The sequence below is a fragment of the Neolamprologus brichardi genome, chromosome 5 (assembly GCF_056152115.1).
Source record: "Neolamprologus brichardi isolate AB-2024 chromosome 5, ASM5615211v1, whole genome shotgun sequence".
Taxonomy (NCBI): domain Eukaryota; kingdom Metazoa; phylum Chordata; class Actinopteri; order Cichliformes; family Cichlidae; genus Neolamprologus; species Neolamprologus brichardi.
In genome coordinates, this window is record NC_142108.1 from 31,160,110 (window position 1) to 31,184,771 (window position 24,662).

A 24,662-nucleotide genomic window follows, 5' to 3' on the forward strand; every position below is an offset into this window, starting at 1 on the left:
TTTATTTTTTTGTAACTCTACATTGCATTTCTTATATTTCTACTTTCTAAGTACTCCTTCATTTATTCTTTTTCCAGGACTCACAGCAGCCGTCACCACTCGCCTTGTTGGCAGCCACATGCAGTCGCATTGACACGCCAGGAGAGAACGATTCCCCCGCCGACCAGCACCAACAGAATCAGCAGCAACAACTGGACCTAAACCAGGCTGTTTTTACCTCCAGTGCCAACAGCTGGCAGGTAAACCCTCTCAGTGTTCAAGCATCCTCAGGCTCCAACACAGTCACCACAGATTCCTCAGGAGTGATGTCAGGAGGAGACCTCAACAAGAACAGGCAGGTGCTGTCGCCCGCTGTAAGCTCTCAGGGTCAGCAGCAGCAACAACAGCCCTTTGTAGTTGCTCAGGCGCCGTCAATGCAGGGTCAGCAGGTCCTTACCACTATATCAGGTGTGATGCCTAACATCCAGTACCAGGTCATTCCACAGTTTCAGACAGTGGATGGCCAGACGCTGCATTTTACACATGCTCAGCAGGAGTCTGCTGTGCCCGCCGCAGCAGGACCAGGCCAGCAGTTTCAGATAGTGTCTTCTCCCAATGGCCAACAGATCATAACGAGTAACCGAGCCGCTGCAGCAGGAAACATCATAACCATGCCCAGTCTCATTCAGGGAGCCATACCCATACAAAACATAAGTTTAGGCAATGGTTTGTTACAAAACCAGCCCCAGTTCTTGGCAAATATGCCTGTGTCTCTAAATGGAAACATCACTTTGTTACCCGTCACTGCTGGTGCTGCAGGGGGGGATACCAATGGTGGAGGAGAAGCAGTGGGAAACCAACTCATGCAGCAGCAGCCACTGTCTTCCAACAGCGAGTCCGGCTACATGACCAGTGCTTCCACTGTCACTACACAGACGACCTCTTCTTATGGAGTTACCCAAAAGCAGAACAGCAATGGAGCTGTGACAGGGACTTTTCAGCAAAACATGGCCTCTTCTCTGGGCGTCCCAATACAGCCAGACAACAGAGACAGGGGGCAGCCACAGCAAATCCTCATCCAGCCTCAGCAGGTTATCCAAGGTGGAGCGCAACTCCAAACCATCCAGGCCGGTACTGTTGCAGCCGCAGGCGGTCAAGTGTTTACTCCAACACTCAGCCAGGAAGGGCTTCAAAATCTTCAAATCATGCCAAACACAGGGGCTATCCTGCTGCGCACCGTCGCCCCCAACGGCCAAGTGACCTGGCAGACCATTCAGATCCAGAATCCGACGGGAACGCAGATCACACTGGCGCCCGTGCAGTCCCTTCCCCAGCTCGGCCAGACTCAGGGAACAGCTGCAGCCGGAGGAGTACCTGTCAACACCGTGCAGATCCCAGGGATCCAGACCATAAATCTTAACAGCCTCGGGGGGTCCGGGCTGCAGATGCACCAGCTGCCCATCACCATCGCCAGCACAGCAGGTCAGCCAGTGGCCTGATTTTCATTAACTGTTAATATTCAGCGTTAAAATACATGCATAATATTTTCATCTATTATAACATGCAGGTTACTATATCAGCAGTTGGTGTGTTTAAGACCTGTTGATCTGACTTTCATTCGTATTAGATGCTTTTCTTTTTCTTTGGACCGTTTAGTTTTCATAAATAATTTTAGATTCTAACTAAACACAAACAACTTTTTGTGTTTAGTTAGAATTTCCGTTTAATTGGTAGTTAAAGATCTTAGTGTACATGGTAATTTTAAAGTATGTGACTTACAGTTGGGTTTAGTAAACAATGGTTAGCCTGAAAGATTAGATTTACTTTCTGTTTTTCTTTCCCTCTTTATCTTGTATCTTTGGATTGAGTCTTTCTCCTCTTACCTACGTAGTGCATTATACTGGTTGAACCAGTCTGGCTTGTTCAGTGCTTTTCTGACCTCGTTAGGCCACTTCACATGTTTGTGTTCCTGTTAAAGCTTTTGTTTCCCCCTCTGACCCTACGTACCTCCACGTGCTGGTCCCATTACATGCAATTGTGGGTCAGCCACGACTTCTCTGTTATAGCAAGGGTGTAACTGCACCCCTCCCTTCTTTTTTCTTTTTTTTTTTTACCCTTTTTTTCCAAGTTTGGCCATTGGCAGCTCCTCCCAGTATGTCTGCATGTTTGTTGGGCTAGATGTTATCAAATTCCCCTGTTTGTAAAGAATCGCTGAGTCTGTTAACAGTGTTGTGAAATCGTATGCCTCCCAGCAGTTACATTTGCAGCAGGCTTTGTTCAGACTTGTTTTAGTTAATGGCTCATTTTTCTACATTTTACTCTGTCATTAAAGTTCCTTAAGTATAATGGATAAAGACCAGAGGACTAAAGTTGTCATTGTTACTGAAAATGTAGCTTATTTTTAGATAGTACAACTTTTTTTATACTAACATTGGATTAGTACTGTTTGTTTTGGTTTTATGCCAATAAGGAGCTATGAGAAGAAAGCGCATAGCTCTTCAACCCTATGGTTTTTGGATCAGAAATTATAGAGCTGTATTTTAGATCTCTAACATGTAAAAATGTAACTGGTTTAAGCTTTTAGAGCAGCAGCTGTTTAATGAAACACTAGATAAACTTTGTATGTTACGTCAGACTTTAGCATTTTTCTTCTCCGTTGCTACAGGAGAGCAGCCGTTACAGACGGGTGGAGAAAGTTTGGATGAAAATACAGCTATGGATGAAGAGGATATAAGCCCACCACCTCAAGGGCGACGTAACCGTAGAGAAGCATGTACCTGCCCCTTCTGCAAGGATGGAGAAGGACGGTATGTTACAGAGCCCTGTTATGGTAGTCTTTCTGACTAAAGTCGTGTCCAAATCCATGGGCTGCATCCTCCTGAGGACCCGGCCTTCGCGGTCTACGTGGGCCGGGTCCTCAGAAGGTCGGGTAGGCCGGAAGTAAACGGCCGTGAAATTGGACGGTCTAGCCTTCTGATTAGCGTCACCGCTGTCTCGGTGGAGTTTAATAAACTCAGCCGTCTGCTCCTTGCTATCTAAAATATAACAGGACACTGGAGTAAATTCTCGACTGTCTCATACTTCTGTTTAATCAGTTTTCTTCTTTGACGTTTAGTCAGATGTGTAAAAACCAAGGAGGAACCCACCCGGGGGATTAATAAAGTTTTATTTTATCTAATCTAATCTAATAACTTTAATCTCAGCCAAACCGATTTACTCGCAAACAAACAAAACACTGAAAAAAGCCCAACAATAACATTTTTAGGTTGTCTAAGTGACTTATATATTACGTTTAACCTGAGCAGCGAAAGTCCGCGGTGATCTGAAAATGATGTGCCGGGAGTTGTGCCGTTCTCGGCCGCATCAGTAACCCTCGAGCTCCCGGCTAGCTATCATCGCTGTGACGTAATCGGTCTACAAATGCGGCCTCAGGAGGATGCAGCCCATGAATTTGGACACGACCTAAATTTTATTTTCCTTTTTACATGTATTTATTCAACAATCAGCCGTTGTTGTTAGCTATAAAACTGAACTACACAAAAAAGTTGAAGCGAACTTGTTTTTTCACAGAGAACCATTTGAATATCACTTGTTTTTAATTTCTCTCACGCTCATGATTTGTGGTTATTGCATCAAGCAGTGATCCGACTAAAAAGAAGCAGCACATATGTCACATCACTGGCTGCGGGAAGATCTACGGCAAGACATCCCACCTCAGAGCCCACCTTCGCTGGCACACGGGAGAGCGTCCCTTTGTCTGTACCTGGTCTTACTGCGGCAAACGATTCACCCGTTCAGATGAGCTTCAGCGCCATAAGAGGACACACACAGGTATAAGTGTTAACTTAGTTTTATTGCATAAGTTTAACTGGTGTATTTTAGTTTCAGGCCCTGTTATTGTGCGGACTCACTTGTCATGGCTTGCAGGGATGACTGAGTTGAACTGAGCCAACATTGTTTTATTATTAACAGCCCTGTTTTCCCAAATGTGTCTGCTGTGGGGAAAGTTCACTTTTATTCTTTAACGCGAAAAGAGTGAAGATTAGAGGAATTCAGTGCAGCCTTTAACTATTCGAGACGTTACCTGAAGATGCACGTGAGTGCAGATATCCAACATTGATGCTAGAATACGGCAGGTGTAACAGTCGTGCCTCAAGGTGGCCTATCTCACAAAATGTGCTACAAGTTGGAAAATGTGTGAAAACCGAATAAGCTGATGTGTGATAGGTAGGGCTGGGTATCGTCACTGATTTCTAGAATCGATTCAATTCCGATTCACAAGGTCCTGAATCGATTCGATCCACGATTCGATTTAATTCGATTTGATTCAATTTGATTTGAATCTGGGAAATTTTGACAGTCAGAAATATTATAATTCAGATCAGTACATTTACATATTTTTGTATCTATAAAAAGGAAGCTGACACACGCAAGACTTTATCAAAGGTGTGAGCGTCACAGCAGAGGCCTTTGTGTCAAAGTAGCTGAAGATAAAACAGAAAAACATGAAGGTGGTTTTACTGGCCTGGATTTTATAAAAAATATTCTGCAATACATCAAAAACGAAAGAAAACCATTAATCAACATATGAACATTACCTCTGAAGTTACAGCGGTTTTATTAGAGACACGCTAAGCGTTTTGCATTTTGCATAATTTTAAAAAGTTTAAATTGGTTCAGTATTGAACAGCAGAAATGAAGTTTTCTTTTCGGAAGAATGTAAAAGGGAAAAAAAACAGCGGCCGACAGCGCTGTAAACAACGGTAGACTTGTGCGTAACAAGCAAGCGAATATTGAAGAAAAAAGATCTTTAGACGGGAAACTGTTCTTGAAGTACAGAGAGAGAGAGAGAGAGCTGTGCATCGTGGCGGAAGTAAAACAGTAAAAGTCAGAGTGAATTCATGACGATGTTTATGTGAAGCGTAGTTTGGAGATATTGTTTGGAGAGAGATCAAACTAACAGCTTTAGAATCAGCGCAAAAAGGGCGTGAACGCAAAGCGCCGACCCGCCGACAGATCAGAATCAGCGAGCTGTCTGCTTTCAGCCATGACCGTGAGAAAGGCGACATCTCACTGATTCTGATCTGCGGGTCGCGCTGTGTGTTTAAGTCTTTGTGCAAAATCCGTGTTCCTGCTCACATTTACTGTCTTAGCTGTTTGGTGGTTGTTGAAATTTTGTGAGATTTCACCAGAGATTCTGGCATTTCGGGCAAAATAAATTTATATTAAAAAATCGATTCAGGATTTTAATGAATCGATTTTACGTTATCCAAGCCAGAATCGATTTTAATCGATAAATCGATTATAAAAACCCACCCCTAGTGATAGGTGTTTGCCACATTAAATGGGGTGTAATTTTACAGTGTACACCAGCACCAGCATGCTTGATTGAATGGGTCAGTGTTTACCAGCATCAGTACAGGAGCACAGAGATTCCCAGAACACAGATAGATAGTAACAGGTAGAAAAAGTTGAGATGTTTCTGGTTTAAACTTCTTTTTATTAAGAAGTGTAAATGGTTGCTCACACAGACCGACTCCAGTGGGTCAACCATTACCATATCTCAAATGGATCATTGACTGTGTAGCAAAAAGTCCAATATTATCACATGCATTTATTTATTTTTGTTTACCTTTCTTCAGGTGAGAAAAAGTTTGCGTGCTCAGAATGTCCCAAACGCTTCATGCGCAGCGACCACCTCTCAAAGCACGTCAAGACCCATATGAACAAGAAACCGCCGACTGTTACCAGCAGCAACGCCGCCACCACAGTCTCACCCGACGCTGCCTCCCCTGCAGCAGGAACAGAAGCCGGCACCGGAGCGGTTTCAGCAAATGACCAGCACACCATCGTTACCATGGAAACCTTATCTGCAGAGAGCTTGGCTCGATTAGCCAGCAGCGGTATTAACATGATGCAGGTGGACCTTCACCAAATAAATGGCAATAGTTTCTAAATTGGTGGAGTAAAGTGGCCTTGGTGGATATTGTATTTGGACATTTGGGGCTTTAAAAAGGGCACCTTACTGCAGACGCAGAAGCTTTTAGAGGCTTCAGGCAGGAGAGGTGGTGACAGATGCAATGCAACAGACACTATAAATTTTGAGGACTGAGGGAGAAATATGTTTCCATCTCGTATTTGAGACCATGGGCATTGAAGGCTCAGTTGGATTAAAATGTTAGACTAGAAAAATCACCGTTTGATTTCCTTAAAATGGGAATGGCATTACACTAACATTTATCACACGTAAAGAACGGTCTTACTCGATAGTGGGATTGCAATAAAACACATAAGTCACCACACTTCATGTTAAATTTGTAGCTTATATTATGCTCTCTTTAATCTTATCTCTTCTTTAGCAAAGGGATAAATTCAGCCCCACCCCATTGTTTGTTTTTGTTTGTTTGTTTTTTGTTTCTGAAGCTCTGTGCTTTGCCATTTTGCCATCCCTCCTCATAGATGCTTCCTTTCCCATCAGACTGGGCTCCTGTCTCACACATGCACCTCAGGCTAACTGACCACACATGAGATGAAAACAATCTTTAGCAGAACATATTCAGTTCTCAGATTGCAGTGCTGGGAGAACTGGATGTGTTCATAAACAGCAATCTGATTGCCACGGGAATAATATTTAAATGATAGGAGGTGGACCAGGACATGTACACATGACATCAGAGCCAGAAGCACTAATCAGTGCAGTGTAAGGATGTAGCTATCAGAGCACTGAGAGTAACCCCAGCACACTTAAGCCATCATGCTTTGATATCTGTCATTAAAAAGCATTTTTTATGTAAATATGTATTTGGTTGTGTAAATGCTGCAGAAATTCTTAGTATAAGCAGGATTATCTTTCATGATTGCCTTTCAGATTTCTAAACCTTTCATGCACAATCAAGTTTAATATTGTTACTCCTACATTTATAAATGTATATGTAGATTAAATGTGTAAACCTCAGCCTTTCTGTCATAGAATAATGGATTCTATACAGTCCAGATCTTCCAGTATTTTATTTTCTTCCTGTGGTACTCTTCTTCCTCAACACTTTTTCTTGCATTCAGTTCAGTTTCTTTCTTTGGGTTAACTATTGTTTCATCATATCTGCTCAGAGTGATGGATTTTGTAATAATTTCCAGACAGCGTAAATATGTAAGCTCAAAACCAAAGGTTCATACTCATTTTATAAACAAAACTTAAAAAAAAAAAGTCTTTGGTCCATAAACTTTCTAATAATTTTTCTATTATAATGCACATGCTAAAGTTGTAACTGGAAAAAGTCCAGCTTGAGGCAAACCTTGAATTATTTTCCCTTTGTCCAAATAAGATGAAAAACGTACCAAGTCTTGTCATGAAAAGTTGTGCTTCCCTTAACTATTGAAATGTTTTGTTTCTGCTTTGAGAAACAACATTTAAAAATTCTTTGCAACTCGAGATTAAGTCAATTGGGCAACAAGTGCTCTTATTTTTTGGCTCATTTTAAACAAGGGATTTTATATTGTTTGTATACAACTACTGCAAATGCCAACAGCTGGATTAAAATAATAAATATACTTTGTCTCATTTCTTTGTATCAGTCCAACACGCACACATACAGTTTGTCAAAAAACATTTCAAATAATGACTTAAATTTCACTTGGACATCAAGAATTACTGGACAAAAATTAATTTACAGAGAAAGTAAAACATTGAACGACAAACCTTTGACTCCCTCTAGTGTTGGAATCACATGTCTACACATTGTCCGCCTTGGGCTTGAGTTTGTTGCAGACTGCAAAGAGAAGTTATTATCTTGGATTAGACAGTGAAATCCTGTCTTTGATGGGACTTAAGCCCATCATTAAATCCCTTCACTGAACAATATGTGCTACTTGTCTTCAGAAAGCACTGCCATCCTTGCATGTGTTATTTCCAATATAAACAGGAGATAATTCAAATCCCTATTAGCATTGCAGGGAAACAGTTTATACATTGCATAAAAAAAGCTGGATATCTGTATTGATATGGCCTGGGTAATGTATCAGGAATGAACGTTTGCCACATTATTTGATTAAAAAAACAAAATTATCAAGCTACAGAGGGCTCAATATAAAGCCCCCCCCCCCTCCAAAAAAAATTTCATTTTGCCTACATTTCATTCCAGCAATTCAAAATAGTAATCAGTAGTTTGTAAGGACCCCACATGTTTGTATGCGTGCCTGTCATTGGCCAGAAGATTTGCTGGCTTGATTGATGCATTCATCCTGGAGGAGCTACCTGAGCAACCTCTGTACGGTCCAGGTTGCCTCATGCTACCAGTAGTGACACAGACTCAAGCTAAAAGCAAAACTGGTGAAAAAACAGCCAGAAAAGATGAGGGGAAAATGTCAGCGGCATCCACTTGTGAAACCATTCCTGTATTGGGGGTTGAGTCATTGTTGCACAACTGGTGACCTGTTATAAATCTCATGAACACCCAAGCAGCTGAAACTGATCTACAACCCTCTGTGTTATACCAGATCCATATCCCGGAGCTTTAACTGACTAAAAATTAAAGGAACATTTTCTTCTTTTACTATATAATCAAGCTACTATTTACATTCATGGGTTATGTTAAATGTTAAAGTTCCTAAGTTTGGCTTATCTTATTATTATGTAAATACACTGCTCAAAAATAAATAAATAAAGGGAACACAAAAATAAGACATCCTAGAGCTGAATGAATGAAATATTTATATGAAATACTTTGTTCTTTACATAGTTGAATGTGCGGCCAACAAAATTAAGGTTTTTTCGTTTGTTTTTTTTAAATGATCAATGGAAATCAAATTTAGCAACCCATGGAGGTCTGGATTTGGAGTCAAAATGAAAACAGAAAAAACACAATACAGGCTGATCCAACTTTGATATAAAGTCCATAAAACAAGTCAAAATGAGGCTCAGCCGTGTGTGTGGCCTCCATGTGCCTGTATGACCTCTCTACAATGTACCGAGAAGTGGTCTGTGGTCACCCCCTGCAGAACCACTCCTTTATCGGGGATGTCTTGCTAAATGCCTATAACTTCCACCTGTTGTCTGTTCCATTTGCACAACAGCATGTGAAACTGATTTTCAATCAGTGTTGCTTCCTAAGTGGAAGGTTTGATTTCACAGAAGTGTGATTAACTGGGAGTTACATTGTGTTGTTTAAGTGTTCCCTTTATTATTATTTTTTGAGCAGTGTTTTTATGCCTTTAAGAGCTGGACTTCAATGCCATCATTAAAGAAGTCACACATGCTCCGCTCGCTATATTTAGCAGACATTGATATTTTCAAAATGTAACGCTGAATAAGAGAAACCTAACCTGAAACGGACAGAGTGTGTACAAGCAAAGAAACAGCAGAGTGAGCGCTGCAGGGACGTCGCTAGTTCATGTGTCGTCCTCAAAACAATGTGCCTACACTTCCCATCGACCCCTTCGGTAGGACGAGCGTAACCAACCGTCTCTCAAACAGCCTTTTCGACCGTACCAGCTGTGTGTGCGTTGCCGTGCTGCTTCTTCGTCTGGTCTTACACCTGGAAACATGCTGCTATTCGCTCTGAGACAGCTCACACGGGTAACTGTGCTGTTAAATATATTTCTACGCTGTTTTGCCCCCGGTGTTGTTTTCGGTTGGGTTACTAAGCTCGTATTTCTGCGTGGTTGGCTGTTTGCTAACGACAGAGTTTACTCTTTACCAATTCACAGGCTTGGTGGGGTTATGTTTCTTACTGCTGCTCAAGTGTGAAGTTTATATTTAGCGAATGCAACAAACCGCTAGCTGTTTTCTTTCTGTCCTTTATGCATTTCATTTATGGAAACTCGAGGCTTGTTTGCTCGCCACCGGGAAGCTAGCTGCCAGTGGTTAAGTTCGGTGAACGCAGCTGGGTCCACGTGATGATGCAACAGCGACTGCTCAGTTTCATCATGTTGAAAAACAGCAACAAACTACAGGGATGAAAAGTGTATGATTTTTAATAAGGGGGCACATGAACCATATTTAAAGATATGATATTCAGTGAGAGCGTGTGCGGCAGGGATGTGTTTTCATGCTTAGAGTTGTTGACGCGTGGCATACATGTGTGGTTTTGTGTTATCCGCACAGCTTGATAGATGATCAGAAGGGAAGAATGCATGCAGTGGTGTTGAACCGTGTGTCTGCCTTTGAAATGGAATAAGAGTTTAAATAATATATGCTATAAATATAAAAAAGAAATTAGGTTTTGATCATGAAAAAATATGCTCAATAATTACTTTTAAAGCCACACTTTGTTTAATTTATTTTGGAGTATTATATTTATATCAACAAGCTTTGAAAATAACCCAGTGTATTCAAAGCTAGTTCAGTATGTTTGGAAAGTCATAATAAATATAAATATAAACCCTGGTGACCTACTTTTGTAAGGTGTTGTTTTGGTTGAGGGGCACACTGTAGGTTTGGCAACTTTGTCTGTTAGTGTTACAACACTTTATCCAAAAGGGAAAAAGCTGCAGGTATTTTTAGCTGGTTAATGAGTGGCTTTCATGCTGACAGGAGCTTTAATAAAGTCAAGTGAAGTCGAGCCCTGATCCCGATAACAGTTTGCAGATAATGCAAGCACAGGTTAACGGATGATAATATTCAACACTTGAAGAAGCTGGATTTGGTCCAAATAATGTTCAAACTGCTAAATGGGCCTCATAGGTCTTGGTGCTCCCACCAAGACCTAACACCAAATGTTCTACACGGTGGTAATTATGTAACACACGTGGGTGTTTTGTCCACCTTGAAAAGTAACAGTCATTGTTTCAGTCACACCAGCAGCTGTTTGACTCTTTATCCTCATCAGTATTTACTGCTGTCATAAATACTTTACAAAAATGTTATCACAAGCTTGGTATTTAAAATACAAAAAGAGGATACAAACTAAACATGCTAAACTGTAACATAATCAGGATAAAAAAGATCAGATAAAAAAGAAACCATATACAAATGTAAATTAATAAGGAGACAGGATCCAGATATTTGGTGTAGATAAAAAATGAAGCTAAATGGTTTAAAAATATCATTATAAATTCACCAAAAGTTTAGTGCTGAGTAACATTTTATAAATGATTAATTATTTTATCAAGAGTCCAAGGTTTTCAATGAACAGGAAAAAAGATTTTTCCAAGCTTAGTACGGACTTCCAGTGAATTACATTGATATGAACAAGTTTGGGATGCCCCGGATACAAGCGTGGTTTAAAACGTCCTAATAATGTATTGACAACATACAGCTATCATCTGTTGTTATTTTATCTGGTTGGGCTGTTTGTTTTTTTTCCTCCCCCCCCCCCCCCCCCCCCAAAAGATGCAGTGATGAGCGCTATAAAAATCAGCAGTAATAAACCCAACTGCAGAATAGTAAACTGTAAGGGCTTAAGAGTGGAGGCAGAGGCATGCTGAACAAGAATTCGGGTTTTTGTCTTAATTTCTTAAAGATTGTCTCTGTAACGTTCCAGTGCAAATTTATCATATATTCAAATTAAAATCGGGTCATTAAACAGTGAGGACAGTGTACTAGACTTCCACATTCCCAAAGTTGATTGGGTATGCTGAAAAACTGAATCACATACTGAACGCATAACAAAGCTGACTCAACATTTTCCTGAACTTTCATGTAGTTTCTCAGAAAGTTTGAGTCTAAATCTCATGTTTTCAGAGCTGCTTTTAAAAGTCGCTGCTGTTGGTGTTTGACGTGAACTGAGTGGTTCACACGCACTCACGCTGTTCTTGTTGAATTTAATTATTTTGGTGTGCATCTTGATTAAAGTTTTAAAGGACTCACAGGACAGGGTTTGTCTTGTGGTCAGGGCATGTGATTTCAAATTGAAAAATATTTCTGTGTGTACTTTTTTGCTACACTTGACTTTTTCAGAGGATAGCGTTGAGATTTGTCCACGACGACATCTTTCTGTCAGGGAAATTTATTTTGTGATTTAAGCATTTTAAAGTTTTTCTGAGGATTTAAATCCTAAAATTAATCTCTTTGCTTCCTAAAATATAACAGGACATTGGAGTAAAGGAACGTCTTGGAAGGTTCTTAGTATCACTCCATTTGTGATTCTGAATGAGAGTGGCTTTCTGATGTGAAGTGTGACACTTATTTTGAGCGACGAAAATTAATAAAATATAATTTTATTAGAATATTTCAAGATTACAATAACCTTCCAATTTCAAACTAAAAACAAACAAACAAAAAAAACTAACACTAATAAAATACAGGGGTTGCTGACCACTGGTCTAGCCAGTACCAGTAGCTTGAGCTGGGGAATCTAAAGCTCAAATGACTGAAAGCTACATAAAGCTCCCCACTGTTCTGATTAACACATTCATACAACTAGATGGCTCTATATAAATAAAAATATTCAACAAATCCTTTGTATCTAAAACAAACTTATGGTAAAAGAAACCCCTCCTCTTGGTTTAACCTGATGATGTCAGACATGACATCATAAGCACTTTAAAAATCAGGAAATGCTGGATGGGCCATTCCCCACACCTGACATACATGAAGACTGAAAACAAAAATGCAACGCAAGTAATCACAAATGACTTAATTCTGCAACATCTCACACGATGAAGCATGGTCAGTCCAGATTAGATAAGCAGGAAGTGCTGAATCTGTTCTCTATATGCCTCCTTCTGGTACACTGAGGCTGTAAAAGTCGGTCCCAGTTTATAGAAGTGCTGATAGAGGCATAATTGAACAACCATGCTGATTATTGATATCACGAAAACACGCCAGCTTCTAATTATACCAGGCTGCATTAGAGTGTAAGGGAAGCGCAGTAGTTGAAAGGAGGCAAATGTCTCCTTTTTTGCACAGCACAAATTAGGATGACACTTTAAATATATGAAATGATCAAATAAAGACTTTAGAGAGTTGATGTTCTTTGTAATAGGACAGCTAGCAGCAACGTGGTGACCAAAACCTGACAAATGTCCATGAAAATTCAGCAACTTTAGGAGATGACAGGGACTTTAACTGCACCATGATCTGTGGCTACCAAGTCAAACTAATTTGATTTCTCAACTTTGAGATGATAAGCTTTCAGCAGACTACAAAGACAACGACATGATTAGGTGGGAAATATACAAAAGTTTTACCTGGAAATCCAATAAAACCATCTGTTAGCTGCAGGATGATGGACACACACACACACACACACTCTCACACTCTGGCAACTCATGTTAGTCCTTATGACCCAGTTTGGTGCAATGACACAGTTTTAGAAAACATTTCTACTGTAACTGCGATATCTGTGTAAAACTGACAAACTCTAAATCAAACCTTTTCCTTTCTGTATTTTCTTTCCTCATATTCCCAACTCGTCTTCCACCCACAGCCGCTGTGCCAGCGAGTCCCTGCTTGTCTCAGTGCACGTGCCCACCAGTCTCACGCTGCCACCCGTGCAGCAGATGAAGATCGTCCTTGGACGGGTCAGGAGAGCCTGGCTCAGGATGACCCCGAGATGTGGAATCTGCTGCAGAAGGAGAAGGACAGGCAGTGCCGTGGTTTGGAGCTCATTGCATCTGAGGTACTAGATCTTAGAAATGTAAATTTAAGTGCTTTTGTATAAGCCTTTTTTTTTTTTTTTGCTTTTAGTGTATATTTAGTTAACAAATTATAGTGGGGATTAGGGCTGGGCCATATCATACCGTTCACGGTAATACCGGTATAACGTTAGGCAACGATAAGAAAAGGAAACATCGAGATAGAATATGAGTAAAACGTGCATGCACAGTGCCTTTGTTTTCATACACACATGGTGGAAAAAGCATGGCGGCGACGGAGAATGAGAAGGGAGAAAGCGGATCGTTAAATGAAACGGATGAAGCACAACTGGTTTGTAAAAATGGTGCAACTTCAGTGGTGTGGAACTGGTTTGGTGTTTGTCCGTCAGATACACACCAGAGCACAATTTTTGGTAGAGCATGCTAGCGGGCCGTCGTTATTACGGAACTGATTTTATGTCGTACACGGCACTCAAAAATCTGTCAAAAATGTTTTAGTACGACTTTGCCAAGCTACGAAGCCGCACCGCTTGATTGTCGGAGCACTGCGGCTACCGTAGTCAGGAGCCTCGTGGAGTGATACGTACTGTGCTTCAACATAATATTACCGTATGTGTATAACCTCTTTAAGTTCTGTGGATATTATACATGGTTATGCTGAGGATATGCCATCCAATTTCCACTGGAAATTACTTTTGGCTAAACTGTCAGCAAGAATTTGCATTTGCACTGCAAATTTTTATATAACTTTAATGCACATAAAAAAAACAGCTGCTTATTTAAGCGAAAATACATTGATGGGGTTTTTTGCACTAATAAACTTTTAGTATTTTTAGTAAAGTATTTTGTCTCGCGTCAATTAGATCGTCAGTTATATCGTTATTGCAAATTTTCAAAAATATATTGTGATAAATATTTTTGGCCATATTGCCCTGCCCTAGTGGGGATGGAATAGGCTGCACAATAAGTGGATTAACATGAATATAAACATATTGAAAGTCAGAATAAGTCGGCACACACCTTAATGCAGAAATGGTTTTGTTAGGAATAAATTCATATCAAGCTTCCTGTTAATTCATTATTCACTCACTGAGAAACTGCCCACAGTAGGCTGGAAGTCATTCAAACTCAACTTCTTTAATAGTATAAACACTTATAAGAAACTCTGCATGTTGTAGCTCAGTTATCAGAAAGATTCGGGCAGCTCTTTGTTTTCATTCCAAGGCTGGATGGTGTGAAACGAAACATTTTACTATTCAGAAGAGCAGACGAGGTTTTATCTTCTGCTGTTCCTTCTTCGCCACAGTTCAGTGGAGTATGTCAGCCCCCTCTCAACACAAAGCCTGACCACTCTAGTGTGAGATAAAGCTGATATCTTCATTCTGCCTCCTCACCAGCTCACTCTGCAAGTCACATCTCAGTACAGCTCAGACAGACATTCCTCCGATGAGAAGACGTACAGTTTTCCACGTGTGTACACACAATATATGCACAGCAGTTGGCGTGACAGACGGATGCAGTAGAAAGCTGTTAGCTTCCAGGTGAAGCATTAGCATAACAACACACCACGACCACCACTCAGAGAGGCAGAATTCAGCTACATGTTCATTTTATGTCAGATCCTGTTACTGACAAGTGTGACGATATATAAGAGAGACATGTTACACAGCCAGGGCTGCAACTACTGTGGCGAAGAAGAAACAGAAGATAAAACCTTGTCTGTTCTTTTGAATAGTAACGTTTTTCATTTCACACCAAGCAGTTTATTTGAATCGGCCCTGCTTTTATCTTTTGTTCTACCAGTGAGAAGGGAGGTGCTGTTCATATCATCCACTGACAACAGTTTTATCAAGTTTCTGTGCAGAGTAGATTACTTTATCAGCATTTTTGTTTAAATTGGAGCTCACATTGTGCCTGCAGTAGCCACACATATTTTTATTTTTATTTTAGACAACCAAATCTGTCATATTTAGGGCTGTTTTGGACCTCTGAATTTGGTAAAGCTTTCACTATTTCAGTTAGGCCTGAAAAAGATGGAATCCAATTAAGTCTGAGCGCAGCAACTTCTTCTGTTTGGTGCTGTTTGGTTTGGGTGTACAGAGGGGCACAAGGACACCCTGGCAGCTCAGACACAGTGTTAACTTGTCAAGTGAGTACATGTAGGAGGAAATGTATGAAAGTCTGTGTAGGAATGTCAGAACTGGATGAGCATGTTTGCAGGTAAATCTGGGTCTTGTAGTTTTAATAACACACATTGACCCATGAATAGAAACTCCCAGGAAAAACAAACCAAAATAATCTGAGCTATACTTCCATGGGAGGTGAAGAAAAAATGGATCATTTGATGAAAAAAAAAAACTAAACAAAAACCTTTTTTTGCAGATATTAATATAATAATATCCACCCATCCATTTTCTTCCTCTTGTTCAGTTCAGACTTGTGGAGAGGCGGAGCCAATCTGAGCTACCGTAGGATGTGAGAGACAGCCTGGACAGAGCTCTGCCAGTCTGTCATAGGGCTAACACAGAGAGACAGTATTACACTGATTGCTTTTAATCAGGGGAGAATTTCCCGCCATCACATCACAGACTTTAATTTGCTGTCGTTGTCCCATCTGTCCACTCGTGCCATTAACCTGAGTGTTCGCATGTGTGTGTTTTCATTGCAGAATTTCTGCAGCCGCGCTGCTCTGGAAGCTCTCGGCTCCTGTCTTAACAACAAATACTCAGAAGGCTACCCAGGAAAAAGGTAGGTTTTTATTCAGCTACACCTCTGTTTATTAACATGGTTGATATTATTTTCAGTTAATGAATTTTCTGTTATTTCCTTCAGGTAAGTAATGACTGCAAATGATAGTGTAGAATTAGTGCTGTACTTAAAGGCTTTGCTTATACCGATGAGTCTACGCTATGGAGGAAATATTTTACCATAATGTACACCTGTCATAGTGTTGATTTTTTTCCCCCCAATATGTTCTACCTGCTCAATCTCAAGCAACAGACAAATAGACAGCAAGTAGCTGGCGATTGTTGTTGCAGTTTTCATCGGGAGCTGACTGTAACAAAAACACACATAAGACTGAACGCTGGATTTCCATCTATCAGATTTGAATGATATTTCTGTGTTTGCTGGGAATGCACATAAACAACAGTTCGCCACATTGGCCTAAAAGTAACTATTGTGCGTTGTGGCCAAACAATTAATCACTGTAGGTTTAAATTCTAACAAAAAGCTGAAATTAGCAGGTTCTTCACAGTAGTTCATGTTTCCATCTCCACCCTCAGGTATTATGGTGGAGCAGAAGTGGTTGACCAAATTGAGCTGCTCTGTCAGAAGCGAGCTCTGGAGGCCTTTGACCTGGATCCAGCTCTGTGGGGTGTCAACGTCCAACCGTACTCTGGCTCTCCTGCCAACTTTGCCAGTTACACCGCTGTACTCAATCCCCACGATCGTATCATGGGCCTGGACCTGCCTGATGGTGGACAGTTAGTATTCACTGTTGCTGTATTTTTGCTGTATTCCCCCCACACACTTTTTTTTAATTCATAAATCAGATTTTTCTGTTTTATTCTTTATGTATATATTGTTTGTTTTGTTTTTTTTACTCCAGTCTGACTCACGGCTACATGTCTGATGTGAAAAGAATCTCTGCAACCTCAATCTACTTTGAGTCAATGCCTTACAAGCTAAATGTAAGTAGAAAAGCTTTCTACTGATATCTACTGATAGGGCTGTTCGATATAACGATATATATCGGCTGACGATATAAAAACGTCTATCGTTTCATTTTACGCTATCGTTTGTTTCGTGGTGTCGCAAAATAAACTGTTTATGGCAATATTTTTTCATTGTTTTGTTGGTCACTGTAGTGGCTATATTAATTTCTTAAAGTTCTCTTTTTCTCTTATATTTTATATAACCACACTATGGATGGACAAGCGCCTGTTTTTATGTGTTGTGGTTAGCAACAACCACGGTAAAACCATCACGTGTCCGCTTGTTTATGTTCCACATAAACCTTTCACAATAAAGCTCAAGATCCTGCTGAGACTTTTCAAAATAAACTGAATCACGTGAAAGAGCAGATTATTTACGGATGAGAAGCAAAAAGAGCCGCCAGGTGCTAAAAAATAAACCTTAGACTCAAACGTTAGAACAGGCTTTTCCCCGCAGCACGCCGTGTAATAAATACTCACAAAGAAAACGGCGGCCGTTACAACTTATGTCTAAAAATGTATCGTTTCATGCATCGGTTAAAACACTCGACTCCAGCTACATGACGCGCAGCTGGAAACACTTCCCGCAAGTCGAGCTGCCCGAGATTCACAGAATTTACAGAAAATGTTACATTTTTGTGATTTATATCATTATCGGACGATAGAATTCTTATATCGGGATATGAGATTTTGGTCATATCGCACAGCCCTATCTACTGACACCCGTTTATACCAGTGTAGAATGATTAGCTTTTTTTTGGTAGAGTACAAACACTGGGTTATACTGATGTATTTTTTATGTCTTATCAATGTCAGTGTGAGAAGTCTTCCAAAAGTCAATAAGCCAGCAAATACTAAGAAAGTCAAGTTTTCAGTATGTTACAGTAAGATGTTTATAACGGTTCAGTGCTGTCCTTGCAAAATGTATTTTCTGAAACGTAATCATTGACCGGCCGAGGCCATTTCCTCTATCTGCCTTCTTTACTGCAGATTGCAACAGGACTTATAGACTACGACCAGATGGAGATGACGGCCAAGCTGTTCCGGCCCAAGCTCATCATCGCTGGCACCAGTGCCTATGCCCGGCTCATTGACTATGCCTGCATCAAGAAGGTGCACGGAGAACTCTCTGCATTCACAGCTCACCTGTCTTTTTCTGTTCTGTTGTGTGCTTCACTTTTCTTCTTCTTGTTATCCTGTATCAAAAGGATGGATCAGCTTTGTGTTTGTATTTAAAACTTAATCAGCTTTTTTGAGGTGACAGCTTGGTCCTCTGTCGCCTTAAAATAGAGGACAAATGTATAAGAAGGGCCAAAAACCATCTGAATCTAATGCAGATGGAAAAGAGAATGTATTTTCACCCACCTTTTAGGGCTAATTAAACGCTTTTGTAAACCACAGGAACAATGGAACTTTCCTGCCACATGTGTATACATGTTGGTCTTAATTTTATAACTGTTCCCTCATCCTGCCTCTTTTTCTTCCAGCTGTGTACCAACGTCAATGCCTACCTGCTTGCTGACATGGCTCATATTAGTGGCCTGGTGGCAGCCAAAGCCATCCCCTCGCCCTTCGAACATGCTGACCTGGTCACCTCCACCACGCACAAGTCCCTCCGTGGAGCAAGGTAAGGTCAAACTGTAAGAGACACGGGTGGGGACAAAAATCAAATTGCTGAGTAAAAATTGTAAAGTTGCTTCATCAGTAAAAGATTCTGTTCTGTCCAGGGCTGGTCTCATCTTCTATCGGAAGGGTGTTCGCTCAGTTGACAAAAAGGGAAAGGAAATCATGTACGACCTCGAGGACAGGGTCAACTTTTCCGTCTTCCCCTCCCTGCAGGGTGGACCTCACAACCATGCCATTGCTGGTGTAGCAGTGGCACTCAGACAGGTCTGCACAACACACAAATACTGAACTGCAAACTTGGATCTGTTGGTGTTTTGTTTTCAAGACTTAAAGCTGAGGAGCTTAAGAACATTTTGTATAAACTTCAGTCAATAAAGGGAATAGTGCAGGGGTAGACAACTCAGGCCTCGAGGGCCGGTGTCCTGCAGGTTTTAGATGTGTCCTTGATCCAACACAGCTGATTCAAATGGCCAAATTTCCTCCTCAACATGTCCTGAAGTTCTCCAGAGGCCTGGTAATGAACTAATCATTTCATTCAGGTGTGTTGACTCATATCTAAAACCTGCAGGACATCGGCCATCAGGCCTGGAGTTGTCTACCCCTGGAGTAGGGTATTACAGAGCCAAATGTAAACGCTAACTAACTGTACACTTTTGGTTCTGTGTGTCCAGGCACAGTCTCCCCTGTTTAAGGAGTATATTGACCAGGTGCTAAAGAATGCCAAGGCTATGGCTGCAGCTCTTCTCAGCAAAGGCTACACTCTGGTATCAGGTAATCTAGTGTGCACTTCTTTACTCAGCACGGAGCATTTAACACTGAAAATTCATATAAAATGTCCTGTAACAAAATGCAAATTACACAGCAAAAAAAGCACAAATCCAAAAATGTTTTTTTTGGTTTGTTTTGATGTATAGCCTTCAGTTGATATACTCTGCTCACTCTGCAGTGTGTACATACACCTTTCTTTAATCCCTTAGTAAATATTTTTAGCCAAATAACTAGTAAGAGTGGAAGATCGTACCAGTAAAACACATTCCTAGCATATTTTTTCCCTTAATCTCGTGTAATGTACGGGTGACTTATTTTCCTCCTATTTATTGAAAACTGGATGTTCCAGGTGGGACCGACAACCACCTGGTCCTCGTGGACCTGCGACCTAAGGGTATTGATGGTGCTCGAGCGGAGAGGGTGCTCGAGCTTGCGTCAATCACCGCCAATAAGAATACCTGCCCCGGAGACAAGAGCGCCCTGACGCCTGGTGGCCTCAGACTTGGTGAGAAACGGCTTCACATCACACTGTGTTTGCTGGACACACACCAGGAGGTGGTCATACTTATTAAGGATTAGAAACCACGTGCTTCCCTGTATATTCATTTGAAATCTTAATTTAAATCTCCCCCATCTCAAGTCAAGTGGCTTTATTGTCATTCCAACCATGTGCAGTGGTACAGTACACAGTGAAACGAGACAACGTTCCTCCAAGGCCATGGTGCTACATGTGACATATAACCAGTGTTGGGAAGGTTACTTTTAAAATGTATTCCATTACAGATTACAGAATACATGCCCCAAAATGTATTCTGTAACGTATTCCGTTACGTTACTCAATGAGAGTAACGTATTCTGAATACTTTGGATTACTTAATATATTATCATGCTGTTTACAACTACATGAATGTACTATTGCTGTGATTTATTACTGTTACTGAAGGTCCGCGGCTCCGAACCTAGTAAAGGGACCTCTGGCTAATACAGTGGGTTCTGTGTCGGCTCATAGCCGAAAACTAGCTTTACTTTGTTGTCTGGGTCAACTTTGCTTGCGAGAGACAGAGAGAGGCGCTGAAAGGCTGCTCCAACGGAACTTATTGTTTTCGGAGGAAAACACGAACACGGTGTACAGTCGAGTCTTAATAGCTTACTTACAACTGGGCTCGTCAGGCTCTCTTCTTGGCTGCAGTGGTTATTATTATATTTACATGCTTCCAGCTCCTGTTTTTGCTCGATGACAGCTCGTACTTTTCCTTTTTCTCCCTCCCTCGCTCACAGACACATAACGTGTATGGCAGTCCATTCTCCCTGCAGCACGGACTACACTGCCCATGATGCTACATTCTTTAGAGCTATACCTGTAGGATTCTGCCTATTAGCTTAGCACAACAACAACAAAAAGGCCTCTCTCACCCAGGAAACACGCAGAGAGAGAGCGTCACCCTGTAACCATGGCAACCGTAACGCTGCCGCCTGGAACAACAGAACGTAGCTGTCAAACAAAACCCAAACAGTCCTGACCCGCGACAATATGAAACAGGGAAGTACCGCCGTGTAATCCATTTATTTCAACAAAGTAACTGTATTCTAAATACCACCTTTTTAAACGGTAACTGTAACGGAATACAGTTACTCATATTTTGTATGTTAAATACGTAACGGCGGTACATGTATTCCGTTACTCCCCAACACTGCATATAACAGACAATCATCACAGGACTACATAATGTGCAAAAACGGTGCAACACCAGACAGAACAGAACGATACAGACACAACAGTGCAATGAAATTTCTTGATCTGATGAGGTGATCGGTTGTAGTTTTGACACATCTCAAACCTGTATAGGTTATTTACTGACCTTTTAAGAAGCTCCCACTCTATGCTATTTTTTTTTTTAAAGACTATAAAGCAAAATTAGGGGGAAAACACAAGAACAGGAATTAAAAGACCTAAACTGGAAAAGAACAATGGGAAGTGTATTTCAAGCTAAGTGATGTGTTCTTCTCTGTCAGGTGCTCCAGCCCTGACCTCGAGACAGTTCAAAGAAGCTGACTTTGTGCAAGTTGTCGAGTTCATGGATGAGGGTTTCAAGATTGCCTTGGATGTCAAGAAAAAGACAGGTGAGCCTGCTGTGAGGAGGGGGGCAGATTAATCTGTAGCTCAGTGGATGCCTAAAACATGTTTAAATTCTTTTTTCCAAAGCACAGTTTGAAACTGTTCATTATTAACTGTAATAGCATTAGTGAATTTATAAAGTCAAATATAGTGCACGCTCTTTAAAATTGCTGCATGAGAGAAGACAAAATGCCCAGTGGTAGTGAAACAGAGGAAGCTAAGAATAAACATCTGAGCATTTCTCTTTTCTGTTGTTGTTTGCAGGAAAGCTCCAGGACTTCAAGAACTTCCTTCTTCAGGACCCAGAAACGGTGGCTCGCCTCGCAGATCTGCGCCACCGTGTTGAAGCTTTTGCCAGGCCCTTTCCCATGCCAGGGTTCTCCGACCATTAGCCCATCCACTGTGGACTCACGGGTCTATCACAGCCAGATGGCAGAGAGCCGGCAGGGCAGAAGTGTGGATGGAGTGAAATGTGGCTGGAGCCTGTGAACTGAAATGGCTTGAGTTCACTTTTCCAATCATAAATGGGAAATAATTTTTTATACTGCTTTGCAGTCACGAGTCATCTGTTTGGGTAAAAACATAGCTTCCATGTTGAGTTAAATAAACAATCAAATGTGACAGATTTTCTAGAGCAGAACAACATATTTTCTATTTTGTGTGTGTGAAGATTTTCTTCTTCACATGATTTCTTAACAAAAGTGTGTGGAAGAAAAAATTAGCAACAGTCAGTGTCACAGTCTGTGACTTGGTAAGTGCATGATTAGCTACTGTAATAAGATGCACGGAGTCTTACTTCATTTGAGAGTCTTAACGTCACTAATGTAATTTCAATGTGAACGGCTGTGCTGGACTTTTTTGTGGAAAAGAGGGGATCAAAAATTACACCAAGATCTTAATATATTTTAATATACTATATCTTAAATATGCAACACTACAAACTGCTTTTACAATAGGTTTGAGATGCACGTTGTCGTCTTTTGGCACTGCTTTTCTTCCAGCATATCATAGACGCAGGTTAAAATTTCTCTATTTTATTATGTCAGAATAATTCTAAATAACCAAATGGAATCGTAAATAGCATTCCTTATTAAGTCATACCTTTGGTCTGTTTACAAAGAGAAATCTTTTCTACGTGTTATTTAAAAAATATTAATTGTCATGTCATTTCAATCCATTTTCCTTTATTTTATTACAAGAAGGATTTTGTACTGCTGATATGTGGTTGTTGTTTTTTTTCCACTGTGGCTTTTGTGTGATGTAAAGTGAGAAACTGAAAATCAAGCTGCTTCTGACTACTTTGTTGCACATTTGGTTTAACCTCCTAAGACCCGAACTCTTCCACGGCATGCATTTTTAATTTCTCTTTGATATTTGGTCACATTGGGGCCCGATGAATGTAAAAACAAAGAATTACCAGATTTTGTTTTTATCTAATTTTTGTTTTTAATAAAATTAAGAGCCACATATGAGGATATTCATTTAAAATTGTGATAGAACAATAGCAATATAATGTCCTCATAAGTGGATATCAGGCCCTTGTAGAGCAAAATTCAGTGTTTTGGTCTAAATAACCCAAAATGTGATGTCCACATATGTGGACGCAGGTCCTAGGAGGTTAAAGACTGTTCTCAGTACAGTGAGAAGAAACGAGTTGTCTCGTTCAACAATTAAGAACTGGATGTTAGAAATTACGTGGGACTTTTTCTTTGAACAAATGCAAATAAATGATCCACGTCACAATTCAGCCAAAATACATTTTACTGCAGTGTTCCCGAATCTCTGATCTTTGCTGTACACAAAGGTTTGAACCAACCTTTTACACATTTTACTAATTTTATTAGTGTCATTCTAATAAAGTCCAGTAATGAAAACGGGGTCAGTGTTATTAATATTTACATATTTGTTCTTTTCTTAGAGCCATAGATGATTAAAATAGAAAAACGTAGAGTGAAAAAACTTTTTCATGTCTGTGTAAATTAGTTGTGCTGACATCGTACAGAATGTCCTTACTTGCTGCTTGCAGTGTTTTCATTTGTAGCACTAAAATATCTCTCCCCCTGTGTAGGAGAATGCACAGCTAGCAGACAGGAGGGGGCGTAGCTGTAAGTATGTGTGTCGATAGATGTGTCTCACAAAGTAAACAAGTCATGCATGTGAGAAAATGAGTAAAAGAAAAAGGTTTTTTTGGGGGAGGGTTATTCCTCTGAAGATTTTGGAGTTCAGTCAAAAATAGGAGCACGAGAAGATTAACTGCCTAAACACTGTGAAAGAGTTGCAGTTTTTGGCTTTGTCTTAGCTCATTTTTGCTGTGTTGGCTGTCTGAAAGAATTTGGGGGACTTTGTACCGAGTCACTACTTCCCCATTTGAACTTCATCAGGCGAGACCCGGAGAGGACTGCAGGTGTGACCGTGACGCACTTCTTTTTTACTCTACCTTTCATCTCAAGACCGATATCAGAAATCAGCATCAACCAAGAGTAGATTAGTGAGGTTAAGATCAAATTTAGGTGATTTAATTATGATATTATTATCTGATGCTCTTGCTAAATTGCTTAAATAAAATAAGCATTCAAAAGTTAAAATTTTAACAGTAAAGGTTAAAACTTGTGAAAAACGACCGCATTTTCCAATGGTTCAGAAACTAATTCCTGCAGTATATTTCTGAATCTATTCATTCTGCCTAGAGGATCATCAGAGGAGTCCTGCACAGTTAACGGGTGTGGCTGATGAATTGCACTTGATCTGCAACACTACTCATGCAGTGTTTCTTCTGTTAGAGCCGGACAAGTCTGCTCACCACCGGCTTAAACCAGTTTCTGCACTGCCTGTTAAAGTAAAACTCAGAAACTTTGACCTTTTAAACGGAGAGCCAGTCCAGACTTCCTGTCCATGGATCACCGGTCGATCCACAGCACGTGCAC

At 40.6% G+C, this 24,662-nt stretch overlaps 2 protein-coding genes across 5 annotated transcripts in view; both read left to right on the top strand.

The window, feature by feature from the left end:
• The window catches only part of sp1 (sp1 transcription factor), a 10,287-nt gene extending 2,750 nt beyond the window's left edge, over positions 1-7,537 (top strand). For all 4 annotated transcript variants that reach the window (XM_087841045.1, XM_087841049.1, XM_087841048.1 and 1 more), the window contains exons 3-6: positions 78-1,461; positions 2,645-2,786; positions 3,620-3,810; positions 5,622-7,537. In XM_087841045.1, coding sequence (XP_087697171.1) covers positions 78-1,461; positions 2,645-2,786; positions 3,620-3,810; positions 5,622-5,935 — 2,031 coding nt within the window. In that variant the 3' untranslated portion in view covers positions 5,936-7,537. The remainder of the gene's footprint in view (positions 1-77; positions 1,462-2,644; positions 2,787-3,619; positions 3,811-5,621) is intronic.
• Positions 7,538-9,436: 1,899 nt separating this feature from the next.
• Positions 9,437-23,612, top strand: LOC102793999 (serine hydroxymethyltransferase, mitochondrial-like). Its single transcript, XM_087841053.1, has 12 exons — positions 9,437-9,550; positions 13,344-13,535; positions 16,181-16,260; positions 16,797-16,997; positions 17,123-17,204; positions 18,219-18,341; positions 18,716-18,855; positions 18,956-19,118; positions 19,526-19,625; positions 19,972-20,127; positions 21,636-21,743; positions 22,003-23,612. Exons 1-12 carry the CDS (start codon positions 9,518-9,520, stop codon positions 22,128-22,130), a joined length of 1,506 nt encoding a protein of 501 aa, XP_087697179.1. The 5' UTR covers positions 9,437-9,517; the 3' UTR covers positions 22,131-23,612.
• Positions 23,613-24,662: the final 1,050 nt, after the last annotated feature.

Coding starts and splice junctions, on each gene's coding strand:
- LOC102793999 (XM_087841053.1), top strand. CDS start 9,518: ATGCTGCTATTCGCTCTGAGACAGCTCACACGG. Junction 13,536..16,180: donor TGGAGCTCATTGCATCTGAG/GTACTAGATCTT, acceptor TTTTCATTGCAG/AATTTCTGCAGCCGCGCTGC. Junction 19,119..19,525: donor TAGCAGTGGCACTCAGACAG/GTCTGCACAACA, acceptor CTGTGTGTCCAG/GCACAGTCTCCCCTGTTTAA.